Source organism: Tinamus guttatus, unplaced genomic scaffold, assembly GCF_059628265.1.
Source record: "Tinamus guttatus ecotype Peru unplaced genomic scaffold, ASM5962826v1 Tinamus_guttatus_pri_ptg000546l, whole genome shotgun sequence".
Taxonomy (NCBI): Eukaryota; Metazoa; Chordata; class Aves; order Tinamiformes; family Tinamidae; genus Tinamus; species Tinamus guttatus.
The window spans coordinates 2,017,796-2,030,279 of NW_028289080.1; the positions used below are offsets into that span (position 1 = coordinate 2,017,796).

The 12,484-nt window shown below is 68.4% G+C and overlaps 1 protein-coding gene across 1 annotated transcript; it reads left to right on the forward strand.

Moving 5' to 3' along the window:
- Positions 1-4,873: 4,873 nt before the first annotated feature.
- PLEKHG3 (pleckstrin homology and RhoGEF domain containing G3) lies at positions 4,874-11,433 on the forward strand. Its single transcript, XM_088534240.1, is given in 19 exon segments — positions 4,874-5,173; positions 5,298-5,398; positions 5,650-5,719; positions 5,832-5,878; positions 5,993-6,143; positions 6,466-6,600; positions 6,685-6,867; positions 7,057-7,149; positions 7,242-7,328; positions 7,464-7,497; positions 7,579-7,686; positions 8,189-8,263; positions 8,527-8,578; positions 8,655-8,751; positions 8,896-9,078; positions 9,172-9,288; positions 9,362-10,083; positions 10,225-10,559; positions 10,676-11,433. Coding segments are annotated over 19 exon segments (3,648 nt in total).
- The last annotated feature ends 1,051 nt before the right edge of the window (positions 11,434-12,484 follow it).

Below are 12,484 nucleotides of genomic sequence, written 5' to 3' on the forward strand. Positions count from 1 at the left end.
GGGGGATGGGGAGGGGATGTGGGAGCTGGGAAGGGAGAATAGGGAGAGGGGATGGGATGGGAGAGCTGGGAAAGGGGCTGGGATGTGGGGCCTGGGAAGGGGGGATGGGGAGAGGGGCTGGGATGGGGGAGCTGGAGGACAGGGTCCATGGGGAGAGGGGCCAGGGAAGGGGGAGAGGGGTTGGGATATGGGGCCTGGGAAAGGGGTGGGATATGGGAGCTGGGCAAGGGGGCCAGGGAGAGGGAGTGGAATGTGGGATATGAGGCCTGGGAAAGGGAGCCAGGAAGAGGGGCTGGGATATGGGAGCTGGAGGAGAGGGAACGTGTGGAAAGGGATCAGGGGGTGGAGGGGATGGGACATAGGGAAGAAGCCAGGGGAGGGGGTCTCAGGCCTGGGGTGAGGGATTGGGGGGTCCAGGTAATGGAGGAGAAGGCCCTGGAGCAGAGACCGGGGCAGAGGAGCCAGGGCCGGGGGATGGGGCTGGGCTGGGGGCCCGTGGCAGAGAAGAGGGCATGGGACGTAAACAGGGGGCGGCCCCAAACACCCTGCCGCATGTTGGCACAGGTGTGACACAGGGGACAGCACCCCGAGTCTCACAGAGCCTCAGCTTGGCGTCATCCCATGCTCCGTATTTTTTAATAACAGCTGTAAAAATAATAAGAATAATAAAATCTGCCTTTGGAAAGGCCGGGGCAAAAGGCGGCCACCCGCGGCGCCCCAGCCCTGTCGGACGGCAGATCGGGTGCCACCCCTTTCGCCTCCCGCTTTGTCAGGCGCCTCTCGCGTTTCGGGCGAGCGAACGCGTCATGGCTCCCGCCAGCCCTTTGCCCTGGCCGCCTGCCAGCGGTGGCGGCTTGTGGCACTCGTGCCCATGGGCGTCTCGGGCAGGGGTCTCTGCTGGCCCATGACGAATCCCAAGGCTGAGCGTGAGGGGCTTCTCCACAGAGCCTGGTGCAGTCGCGGTGGCAGCTCCAAGGGTTAACGGTAGCTCCCAGCCGCCAAACTCAAGGGCAAAGGGGACGGCCACGACCTTCGCAGTCGCCATCCCGTCCCGCAGTGCGACTGCACTGTCGTGCGACGGCCCTGTCGCACGGGGCACATGTGTCCCTGCCTGCAGGGGACCCCGAGCCCCTGCCTGCAGGACGACTGCGGCACAGACTGCGATGGGGCTCTTGGCAGGCAGGGCAGAGCAGCGTGACGTGGATTTTCCGGTGCGCTTCCCTGGAGCAGGGAAATACCGGAGAGCCGCGAGGGTGCCGGGTGGGAGCGCTGGCTCTACCTGTTTGGCAGGGTGCGTTTCTCCAGCAGCGGCTCTCCGAAATGCTAAAAAAGAGAAAGGAGAAGTGCCCAGCTGCTAAATCACAGGTACGGCATGCAGAGCACTGCTCTGGGATGCAGTTCGCACCAGCCTCGGCTCCAGCTCTGCCTCAGCTCAACCAGGGGGCCTGGCTGGGCACACTGTCCCCAGGCACGTGGCCCCGGGGGCTCCCGCTGCCCCCCGGCTGGACGGAGGCCGGGCCGTGCTCGACGCCGGGGGCGGCAGGCCCCGAACAATCCCGCCTTTGAGCAGCGGGGCCCGGCGGCACAAAGCACCCTGTCTCGCCCGCCCGCAGAATGGCACCATTCTCCACAGCGGCAGGTGCTGCGGGCGCCAGCAGCACGTGGGCTGGGATGGCCGGGACGGGCTTCCCGGCTCAGCGCCTCGCTCAGGGGGCTCTTGGCCTGGCATCCTTCACGGGATGGAGAGCGTTCGTGTACCGGCCCCGTTGACCCTACGGGGGACACAGGGAGGTGGCACCAGCTCTAGAGGGACCAGCTGGCAGGGCTGGAGCGTGGCTGGAGCTGGGGGGGAAATTGCCAATGCCATGAGCTCGCACCCTGTCCAGGGGTCCCCTAGGTCAGGGACCATGATGAGGTGCCTGTGTCCCCTGGGACCACGGTGGGCAGCTCGTGGCTCTGAGCAAGGACCTCACAGGGTGCCCACTCCTCAAAAGGGACCCGGTGTGGGGGGCACAGTCCCATGGGGGGCTCCCTCAGGGTGCCCGTAGCCCCCGTGGGTGCTAGCGCTCCCCGCTGCTCCATGCCTCGGTGCCGTCCGGCTCCACCTCCGAGGCTGCCGACGTCGGGATTGGGGCCAGGAGTGGGTCCGTGCCGTGTCCGCGACGACAACGTGCCCGGGAAGTTGCCCGGAGCCGCGGCGGGGCCGTGCCCGGTAGCGCGTCCGGTAGCGCGTCCGGTACCGCGTCCGGCACCGCGGCGGGGCCGGGGCGAGGTCGGAGCGGCCCCCGCGGCCCGGGCGGGGCGGCCGCAGTCCCCGCCCCCGGGGCTCGCCCGCCGCTTCCTGCGGGCTCGGCCGGGACGGGGCGGCAGCGGCTGCGGCGCGCGGTGAGTCCGGGGGGACGCGGGGGGCTCGCGGCACGGGGGGCCCCGGGGCCGCGCGGGGCCGTGGGGGGCGCGGGCGGCGCGTCCCGCTGCGGCCCTCGCCGGGGCGCCCGGCGGGTCCCCGCGACGCGGGTCGGGGCTGGGCAGCGCGCGGGGCCGGGGCTGCTTTTTACGTGTTCGGGGGGGTGTCCCAAGCCCGACTCGGGGTGCGGGCACGGGGGGTGCAGCGCTCGGGGCGCCCCCCCGACGGACGGTGCCGCCCCCTCCTCCCCACGCGGGGCCGCGCGACGCAGCGGCCCCCGAGGGGGCGGGCGGGGGGCTGCTCCGGGACCCCGATCTGTCCCCGCGGCTGCGCCCGGGCAGGGGGCACCCGCGGGCCCCGCGTCCCCCCCACGGCGAGATTAGGCGCTCGTGGGACGCCGCCGGCTCCGGACGCTAAGAGGCTTTTGCAGCCCCCGCACGGTTGGTTGCTCCGTCCTCCCGTCCTTGTCCCCCACGGGACACCGGCCACCCGCGCCGCGCCTGGCCATCCCGCACCTCCCCCCGGGCTGCTGTAGTGGGGCCAGGTTTCGTGGGACCCCCACGCCGCCTCCCTGCGCTGCTCTCTCCGTGGGCATCGCATGTCCTGCCCACCCCAGCGAAGCCCTAGGGCTCATGCAAGGCCCGTGCCTGGTGCCCCATGGTGCCAGCCGGGCGCCCGGGCCGGGGATGGCAGCGCTGGCACCAGTGTCCTGTTGAGCCCTGCTGGCGCCGTGGCAGCTGCCACTGGCCGTCTCCTCCCGCTGGCATCCAAAATGCCTGGAAATGGTGAAGTGCTTTCCCATATATGGCTCCGGCGACTGTCCCTCGGACAGGGGCTGCAGTGGGCCCTGCCTCCCCCCTGCCCCACTCTGGCCCTGCTCCCACTGGCCTCGGGCTTGTCGTGAGGGGGTTAAGGTCAGGGCTAATCCCGTCCCCAAGGAAGCGGCAGGGAGAAGCGCGAAGGCTCTGGCCTCCCCGCTGCGGTGGTGCTGCCGGGGGTAAGAGGATAACGCCCCCCTCCACGGGGGCTGGCGGGGTGTGCGGGCGGCCCAAGCGCCGCGCGGCGGGGAGGCTGCCGAGCCCGTGACGTCGGCCTGGCTCTCTAATCCCTGGGCCGGCATGCTGAGCGGATTAGGCCGGCCGGGAGCCCGCCGGGCCCCCCCAGCGCGTCCCAACGGGGCCGGGCGTGCGGAAGCTGCCGTCTCCTGGCCCCCGGCGCTGTTATCCCAGCGGGCCTGCGCCAGGGAGGAGCCGTCGGGAACTCGGGAACCGGCCTGACCGGTTGGCAGCTCCGTGCCCTGGGGCTGAAGGGGGTCACCGGCTCGAGGCCCCCTTGGTGGGACTGGTCTGCGAGCAGTGCCGCGGAGCCCCCCACTGCCGGCTGCTCCGGGCTCCCGCTCCGGAAACGTGGACAGCTGTGGCCACCCCTCCGTATGGCCGCGTTCCCGGAAAGCGTCGCGGCAAGTCCTCGCCTGCTCCCGCACTCCCCGTGTGCCCGGGCGGCGTAGGATTCCTGACCCTGGGGGACACTCGCAGCACCCGGAGTGCCCCAGCGCCCCACACCGTGTGGGATGGGACGGCAGGCGGCTCCCAGCTCGAGCCGGGTGCCTTGCCCAGCCCGGTGCGGCCGGAAACGGCAGCCGGGCCGGCACAGAGTGAGCGGGAAGGTGCCCGCGGGTGCGGCGGTGACGCAGGGCCCCGACGCGGGGGGTGCTGGTGGGTGGAGGCGGGAGGCAAGGTGTGGCGGAGGGCTCTTCCCGGTGGCACCGGTGCTCTCCCGGCCATGTGTTGCTCCAGGAACATGTCTCCTGGCTCCTCTCCCGGTTCTGACATAAGAGGGAGGCAGCCCTATACGGCTGGGATGGGCATGGGGGGCAAAGCGTGGAGGCCTCATTGAGCCAGGCCCTGTGGCGCTGCGAGGCAGAGTGTGGGCAGCTGTGGGTGCCCCATGGGCATCCAAGGTCTCTTTGCTGATGGAGCAACCTTGTGGCTGGGCATGAGGGGGATGATGAGCTGGGTGGCCTGCAGTGCCATGTTGCCATGTCTAGGGTGGCCAGCCCAACTTGCTGGAGGGTCCCATGGCAGGGGAGCCGAGTGGTGTGTGGGCATCTGGTCAACCCACAGGGCTTGGGGTATCTGGGATGTGCCTCTGGCTATCGGGTCAGCCCTGAAGGCTGTAAGGGTATGGGGACTCCTGTCATGAGGTCAACCCAGAACATTGGATGGTCATGTGTGTGTGTCCAAGAGGTGAGCCCGAAGGGCTGGTGGGTCCTGAGGAGGGGTATCTACCCGTCGGGTCAACCTTGGGGGCTGCTTCCCCTGCCCTAGCTGCCTGGAGATGTGCGGATCCTCTTTATCCCCCAAACATCTGCCCATGAATGGGAGCAAGACCAGGCTCTGTACCTCCCTGACTGCCCCGCTTCTCCCCACAGACTTGTCACGGGCTCTGCCACTGCCTGGAGATGCCGGCATGCCGGTGCCCACCTGCCTGCAGCGCCCTGCTCTGAGTCCCATGTTCAACACGAGCTGCGCCATGGAGGCACCAGGAGAGGAGCCGCCTGGAGATGGCACCGAGCCGTGGGTTGGTGGGCTGCACAACAGTAACAACAACGCATCGCCAGCGGGCTGGCTGGGCCCCCGCAACGGCCGCCCTTTCTCACCCTTCGGTGCCCGAGCCCCCAGCACCGAGCCCAGCTACGTGGAGCGCGTGGTGCTGGAGCTCGTGGAGTCGGAGCGCACCTACGCGCGGGATCTGCGCAGCATTGTGGAGGTGAGCGGCTTGGCCGGAGTCTGGAATGCAGCCCCCGTCTCCCCATTGACTGGGGGGCCCTCTGTGGTAAGGATGAGGTGGGGAGGTGCCACGGGTGTCACCTCCGATCACGGCTGCTCGGCAGGGTTACTTGGGCAAGATCATCGATGCGGAGGAGCCGTTGCTGCGGCCGGAGCAGGTCAGCGCGCTCTTCGGGAACATCGAGGACATCTACGAGCTGAGCAGGTGAATAGCCACGGTGCCTCCATGCGGGCATCTTGGGCGGCTGGGTGCCGCTGCTCGACCGTGACCTTGGGACTGGTGCTCCTGTGGTGTGGCACCACGAGGTGGCCGCTTGCTGGGAGGCCTGGTGGTGGATGAGGGTCATCTTGTGCACGTACCCCTCCTGCCTCGCCTGGTGTCCTGCTTCTGGTGTGCCGGCCGTGCGTGGCACCGTCACTCTCTTCACTCTGTTAACATCATGCTCTCTCTAACAGCAACCTGCTGCAAAACCTGGACAGCTGCGACAACGACCCCGTCGCTGTGGCCGTCTGCTTCGTGACCCGGGTAAGATGCAGGCATCCCCAGCGTGTGCAGCGTGGGGACCTGGCGGGCATGGCAAACGGGGAGACTCTGTGGCGAGTGCCAGGCTCTCACCTCGCCCTCTCCATTGCCACAGAGCCAGGAGTTTGATATTTACACCCAGTACTGCAACAACTACCCCAAGTGAGTGCGTGCGGGCGCACAAGCAGCCAGGGCTGGCTCTGGCTCCGGGTTCCTTTGCTGGGTCAGGGCAGCCCTGGCCTAAGGCTGAGCACGTGTGTGCGTGTCCCCCGTCAGCTCGGTGGCGGCTCTGACCGAGTGCATGAGGAACAAGCAGCAGGCCAAGTTCTTCCGCGAGTGCCAGGAGCAGATGCGGCACGCGCTGCCCCTCGGCGCCTACCTGCTCAAGCCCGTCCAGAGGATCCTCAAATACCACCTGCTGCTACAGGTGAGCAGGCACCTGAGGTGACACGGGCACTGCTGGCAGCATGGGTGCCTGCTGTGGTCCAAGCATATCCCCTCGAGACAGGCCGAGCACGTGGTGTGGTCTGTTCCTTTGGTGTGGCATGTTCCCCAGGTGGTTTGGTCACTTGGCACAACACGTCCTCCCATGTTGTCCCCCTCACAATTGGAGCACCTGGTACAACTGGGGCGCCTGGCGCACTGTATTCCCCAATGCATTTTAGGCATGGGGCATTTCTCTAGCATTATCCCAGCATCGGGCATGGCTGTCAGCGCCTGCCTGAGCCATGCCGGTCTCCTTCCCGCAGGAGATCGCTAAGCACTTTGAACACAAGTCAGGGGACGACTACGAGGTGGTGGTGGAGGCCATCGACACCATGACCTGTGTGGCCTGGTACATCAACGACATGAAGCGCAAGCACGAACACGCCATCCGCCAGCAGGTGAGGGTTGGGGGGACGCCGATGTCCCCACAAGGGTGTTCTGGCTGTGGATTGCCAGCGTGTTCCTCTCTTTGGGTCCTCTAGGAGATCCAGTCGCTGCTGCTGAACTGGAAAGGGCCAGACCTGACCACATACGGGGAGCTGGTGCTGGAGGGCACTTTCCGGGTACATCGCGTGCGCAATGAGCGGGCCTTCTTCCTCTTCGACAAGGCTCTGCTCATCACCAAGCGGCGTGGGGACCACTACGTCTACAAGAACCACATCCCGGTGGGTGCTGCACAGTGGTGAGACCCACAGGACTGCAGCAGCCGGGACCTGGCACCTGCTGTGGCCTTGTGGCTGCCCGTGGGGAAGATGAGCCGATCCCCTAATCGTGCTGGGGCTGCCCAATGTGGGGACATCTTGCTGTAGGGGTGGCCATGGGGTGGCCGTGGGGCTGATGGTGTCTCCCTGCAGTGCTCCTCTCTGATGCTGATTGAGAGCACGCGGGACTCGCTGTGCTTCAGCGTGGCTCACTACAAGCACATCAAGCAGCAGTACAGCCTGCAGGTAGGCCGCCCCCCGCCATGGGAGCCGAGGAGGGGGCCGATGGCACCTGGCAGGCCCCACTGCACTGACCCACGGCCCACCCTGCCCCACAGGTCAAGAGCGTGGAGGAGAAGCGCGTGTGGACCCACCACATCAAGCGACTCATCCTGGAGAACCACCATGCCATCATTCCCCAAAAGGTGAGGACGCGCCGGGCTCCCTGCGACAGGGCGCACCAGGGTCCCCCCTCCAGAGCACGGCCATCACGAGTGGCTGTGGGCAGGGTGACCTTGGCCTTCGTCCACCAACCTCTCTCCTTCCCTCCTCCTTGCCAGGCCAAGGAGGCCATCCTGGATATGGACTTGTTCCGTAAGTGCTGTCCGTGCCCTGCATGCCCCTTGCTGCCCCTGCGGGCCACCGTGCCTCAGCGTCGCCTCGTGTGCCCCGCAGACCCTCCGCGCCTGCCCCGCTACAGCCCTGAGCGGCTGAAGAAGAGCTGGTCGTGCCAGCCCCTGGAGGAGCCGTCCGCGGAGCCACGCCAGGGCCGCCGGCAGTCGGGTGAGCGCCGGGCTCGCGGGATGACCTCTGCAGAGCTCTGCGCTCCCACCGGCCTTGCTGGCAGCAGCAACGGTGCCCATGCCCATCTCGGGTGACAGCTTGGGACCGCCAGTCCCCAGCCATGACCCTGGCACAGCACAGCCCAGGCGGCGCTGCAGGCCCCGCTCTCCAAGCGTCCCTGTTGTCTCTCTCTGGTCTCGCCGCTTGTCCCTGCCCTGCAAGCGTCCCTGGGGCAAAGTCCAGCAGCCGTTGGACTGATGCCAACCGAGAGCCCTTTCCCAGCTCCAGGCACCATGAGCCGGGCACTGGAGGGGTGGCTGTTGTCCCAAAGCCCGTGCCAGAAGGGTCTCCACACTGGAGGGACCCCAGTGCTCTGGGTGGGAAGGTGGACGGCTTGGACAGAGCTTCTCATGGTCACCCCTGTGTGGGCAGCCAGATCTGGGCTCCACAGGGAACACGGGTGCTCCTTGCCCAGTCTAACGGGTGTCCCTCCCATCCTCAGAGCCCTTCCAGCATCGGGACCATGCGGAGACGCTGCCGGACAGGCTTCACGGGCACAGCGGGCGCAGACAGTCGGGTGCGAACGTGCCCAGGGGATGGTGGCGGGGTGATGGTGATGGCAGGGCAGGGCCAATGTCCCCCTGTGCCCAGGGACCCTGGTGGGCTGTGCCAGGCCTGGTGGCTTCCTGAAGAAGGGGGGTATGACAAGGCTGGCCCTAAGGGGCCTTCTTAGGTGTGGTGCTTGGTGCCCAGGCTGTGGTGCTTTGCGGGGCGGGGGACAGCTTGGAGGTCCCATAGCCACTGCTGTGGCCGGGCTTGACCCCCTTCTTCTCCCCGCAGAGCCTGCCAAGCAGATCCTGCAGCAGCTGGGGGAGCAAGGTGAGCAGCCCCCGCGGGCCCAGCGGGCATCTCACAGGCAGGGGAGGGCTGAAGGGACCCCTGTGGGGTGAGACAAGTGAGCCCTGCAGCCCGGCTAAGGGCTGAGGCACGAGCCAGGGGGGTCGTCGTGACCCCTCCACTAATCTCTGCTCTTGTCTCTTCCATGTGCGGCTGGCAGGTCTCCAGGTAAGGCCGGGGCACAGGGTGGGCTGGTGGGGAGGCCCTGGCGTGTCCCCAGCGGCCACCAGGCCTGGCACGCCACGGTGCTGTGCCCCCAGCCTGGCCCTGCTGTGCTGAGCACAAAAGCAGCCATTGCTTTTACCTGAGCAGCATGCGGGCAGCGAGGGAGCCCTCCTGGAACTGGGGGAGCCCTCACAGCGCCCCAGGCCCTGGGCTATGGCTCAGGGAGTCGTGGAGGAAGAGGAGGAGGAGGAAGGGGAGGCTTTCGGCGAGGACTGCCAAGAGGAGCTGCCCAGTGCCGAGGCCGTGCCCGTGGGCCCCCAGGAGGAGCAGGTAGCTGCTCTGCCCTCCTCCCTGCCTGTGGACGCGTTGCCTCTGCTCTGCGCCCTCCAGCCTGTAATGCCCCATGTTTGGCTTTTCTCCCAGGCCCTGGGGCATGCCCAGGTGCCCGAAGGGCCCAAAGCCTGCAAGAGACCGAGCAGCCGAGGCCCGGGTTGCTGCGAGAAGCGCCGTGGTGTGGACACCGCCGGGGCCAGCGAGGAGGTGAGCGCAGAGCCCGTGCGGGAGGTGCACGGGCGCAGTGGGGCCCGGCACCCACCCGGCTGCCACTCTGCAGGCCGGCAGCGATGAGGAGCACGGGGAGGTGCTGGGGATGCCCATGGGGGTGGCAGAGCACCTCGAAGAGCCCTCTTCATCAGACATGGAGTCTGTGGGGACCCCGGAGGCGATGCTCCTGGGCCGGCACGAGCAGGGCGAGCTGGAGCCGGAGTCGTGCTTGGGTGGGGTTGCAGCGGAGACGGCGGAGGACCTGCGGACCCTGAGCAGCGAGGAGGAGGAGGAGGAAGAGGAAGAAGAGCGGGCCCTGCACGCCCCTGGCAGCATCCTGCGGCCCTCCGTGCTGGACCAGGCCAGCGTCATCGCGGAGCGCTTCGGCAGCAGCTTCTCACGCCGCAGCAGCCTGGCGCCCGAGGAGGGCCGGGGCTCGCTGGGCGCCGCTACACCGCGGCTGCCCAGCCGCAGCAGCAGCGTGCTCAGCCTCGAGGGCAGTGCCCCCGACGCCCGAAGCGGCCCCCCGCTCCCGGCCAGCGACGAGGGCGAGTGCGGGGCTCCCACCAGCGCCGCAGCCTCACCGGACCCGCTGGCCTGCCCGCGCAAGGAGTCGCTGCTCTCCACGCAGGACCGCTTGCTGCTGGATAAGATCAAGAGCTACTATGACCACGCCGAGCACCAGGATGCCAGCTTCAGCATCAAGCGCCGCGAGAGCCTCTCCTACATCCCCAAGGGCTTGGTGAGGAACTCAGTGTTCCGCCTCAACAGCCTGCCCCGGCCACCACCAGAGCACGACATGGGCGCCCGCACCGCTGTCTGGGTGCTGTCTGCCAGCCCCAAGGCCGCCCCACTGGCGCAGCCGGAGGTGGTGGAGCTGCTGCCCGGGGAGGATTTCTGCTCGCCCTCCGCAGCGTGGCAGGAGGCAGAGAGGCCACCGCAGGAGAACGGGCTGGAGTCACACGAGCCGCTGCTCATCCTCGAGGAGGACGACGTGGGTGCCGCCACCGAGAGCCCTCCGCCTGCGAGCCGCCCCCGGGAGTCGGGCGCTGCGGAGCCACCGGCTCCGCACCCGCGGCTGCTGCAGCTGAGCGGCGCCAGTGAAGCGGCCGAGCGCCCCGGCACCAAGGTGTACCAGCTGGCGCGCCAGTACAGCCTGCGCATCAAGAACCGCCGTGCCGGGGGCCAGCGGAGCCTGGCCCAGCTGGAGGAGGACATGCGGGTGAGGGCGGCCACAGCCCAGGAGCAGCCCCCGGCCGCGGGCACAGGTGGGATGTGGAGGGGGGGGGCGGCAAAGCCAAGCGCGTTTGCGGCGCGGGATGGTGGCGACGGGAGGGCTCCTCCCTTCCGCCACCTCCCTCACCCTGCCACGACGCTCTCCTAGGTGTGCCGAAACGCGCCCTGGCGCTGCCCAGCTACGAGCAGGTGGTGATCCAGGAGCAGCGGCCACTGGCGTCGCTCTCGGCGGCCGCCTCGCCGCAGGACAAGTCCCCACGGCGCTTCTCACCCAGCCCGTCCTGCGGCAGCCCCCGCCTGCCCTCGCCGGGCAGCCTGGCCTCCCGCAGCCCACTCAGCCCTGGCGCCGCCGAGCCCTTCACCTGGCCTGACGTCCGCGAGCTGCGCTCCAAGTACGCAGCCTTCGACAGCGCTGGCCCGCGGCGGCCACCGCCTGTGAACCGCAGCCGCTCGGCGCCAGAGCAGGTGACGGCGGCGGCAGGACGGAGCGGGCGAGCGGCCGTCAAAGCGTCGCCTGCCAACGGCCGGAGCCGCAGCGCTGAGGTGGGCGCTGACAGCGGTGCCACCAAGCACCAGCGCAACAACAGCGACGGGGCGCTGTGCGTCACAGCGCAGGCCGCCCTGGGCCCTGGCCAGCGGGTAATCGTGTTGGAGCGGGTGGCCGGGGGTGCCGAGGCGGCACCTGACCCCGAGAGCTACGTGCAGATCCGCTCGCCCACGACGCGCGAGAAGATCTGCCTCAAGGCAGTGGTGGAGCGCTGCAAGGCCTACCAAGCCTCCGAGGCGTACCGGCGGCGCCAGGCCGAGCCGCCGCCGCCGCGGCCCTGGGAGCCCCCCGATGCCACCCGCCCCGGCCTCGTCAGGAACCTGCGGGAGAAATTTCAGACGCTCAACGCCGCCAGCTAGGTGGCCGGGACTCGGCGCGCGCGCTGAGAACCCTGCTGCCCAGCGCGGCACCCAGGGGCAGGACAGTAGCAGGCACGAGCAGCTGGGCATCTCCTTGCTCTCTGTGGTGGCACTGGACAGAGGTGCACAGCACCAGAACATGCCCACCCGGCGTCAGCGCTGCCAGCCCCGGGCTGGAACAGCACCAAGGGCAGACAGCTGCGATGGGCATATGGCGCCGGCAAGGGCTTTGCTTTAATTTCTTTATTAGAAAAACAGAAATGAACCAAAAGTTACTCTCTGGTTTCCCAAGCGCTTTTCGGAGGGGCGCTTGCGGGGTGCTGGGCTGGGTTGTGGTGAGGGCGAGGGCTGTGGCAAGTGGTGCCAGCCCCACGGGAGCCGTGGCCAGGCTCGCACCACCCAGCAGGCCCGCGTGGGCAAAAGCTCTTTGGTTGGTGCCCAGGGTGTTGGGGGGTGCCGCGCGGGGCAGCCGTCTCCCTCCGCACGCACGCCAGCCGGGGGACTTATGGCTTCCGAAGGGGGACGAGGGGACCGGGGAGCCCTAGGGCGTGCGGGAGGCGGGAGGGCGGGTGCATGCGCGTGGATGCACGTGTGTCGGGGCGAGCGCCCGCTCGTGCTTTACGTGGACGTGGTGGGTGCGCGTGCAGGGCAGCGCGCCGGGCAGGGGCACACGCAGGGGCACGGGTCGCGCGTCTGCCGCCGCGCACTGGCGGTGCCCACGTACAGCGCTATGGGCATGCACGCAGGCGTGCATGCGGAGGGGTGGGCACAACCGTACGCGGAGGGGCACAGCTGCAGGCGGGTAAGCGCACCGGGGCGCGTGTGCGTGCACCTGGAGCTGCACATACGTATACATCACACAGGCATGCGTGCACGCGCGGGGATACACCTGGAGGGGCCTGTATGCGTACATACACACGTATGCATATATACATGGCTGTACCTATACATACGTGTGCACACAGGTATGTCTTGGCATATAGGTAGGCGTGTGCACCGAGGTGTAGGTGTGCATATGTTGTGCATGCCAGTGTGTATTCACATCCATGTA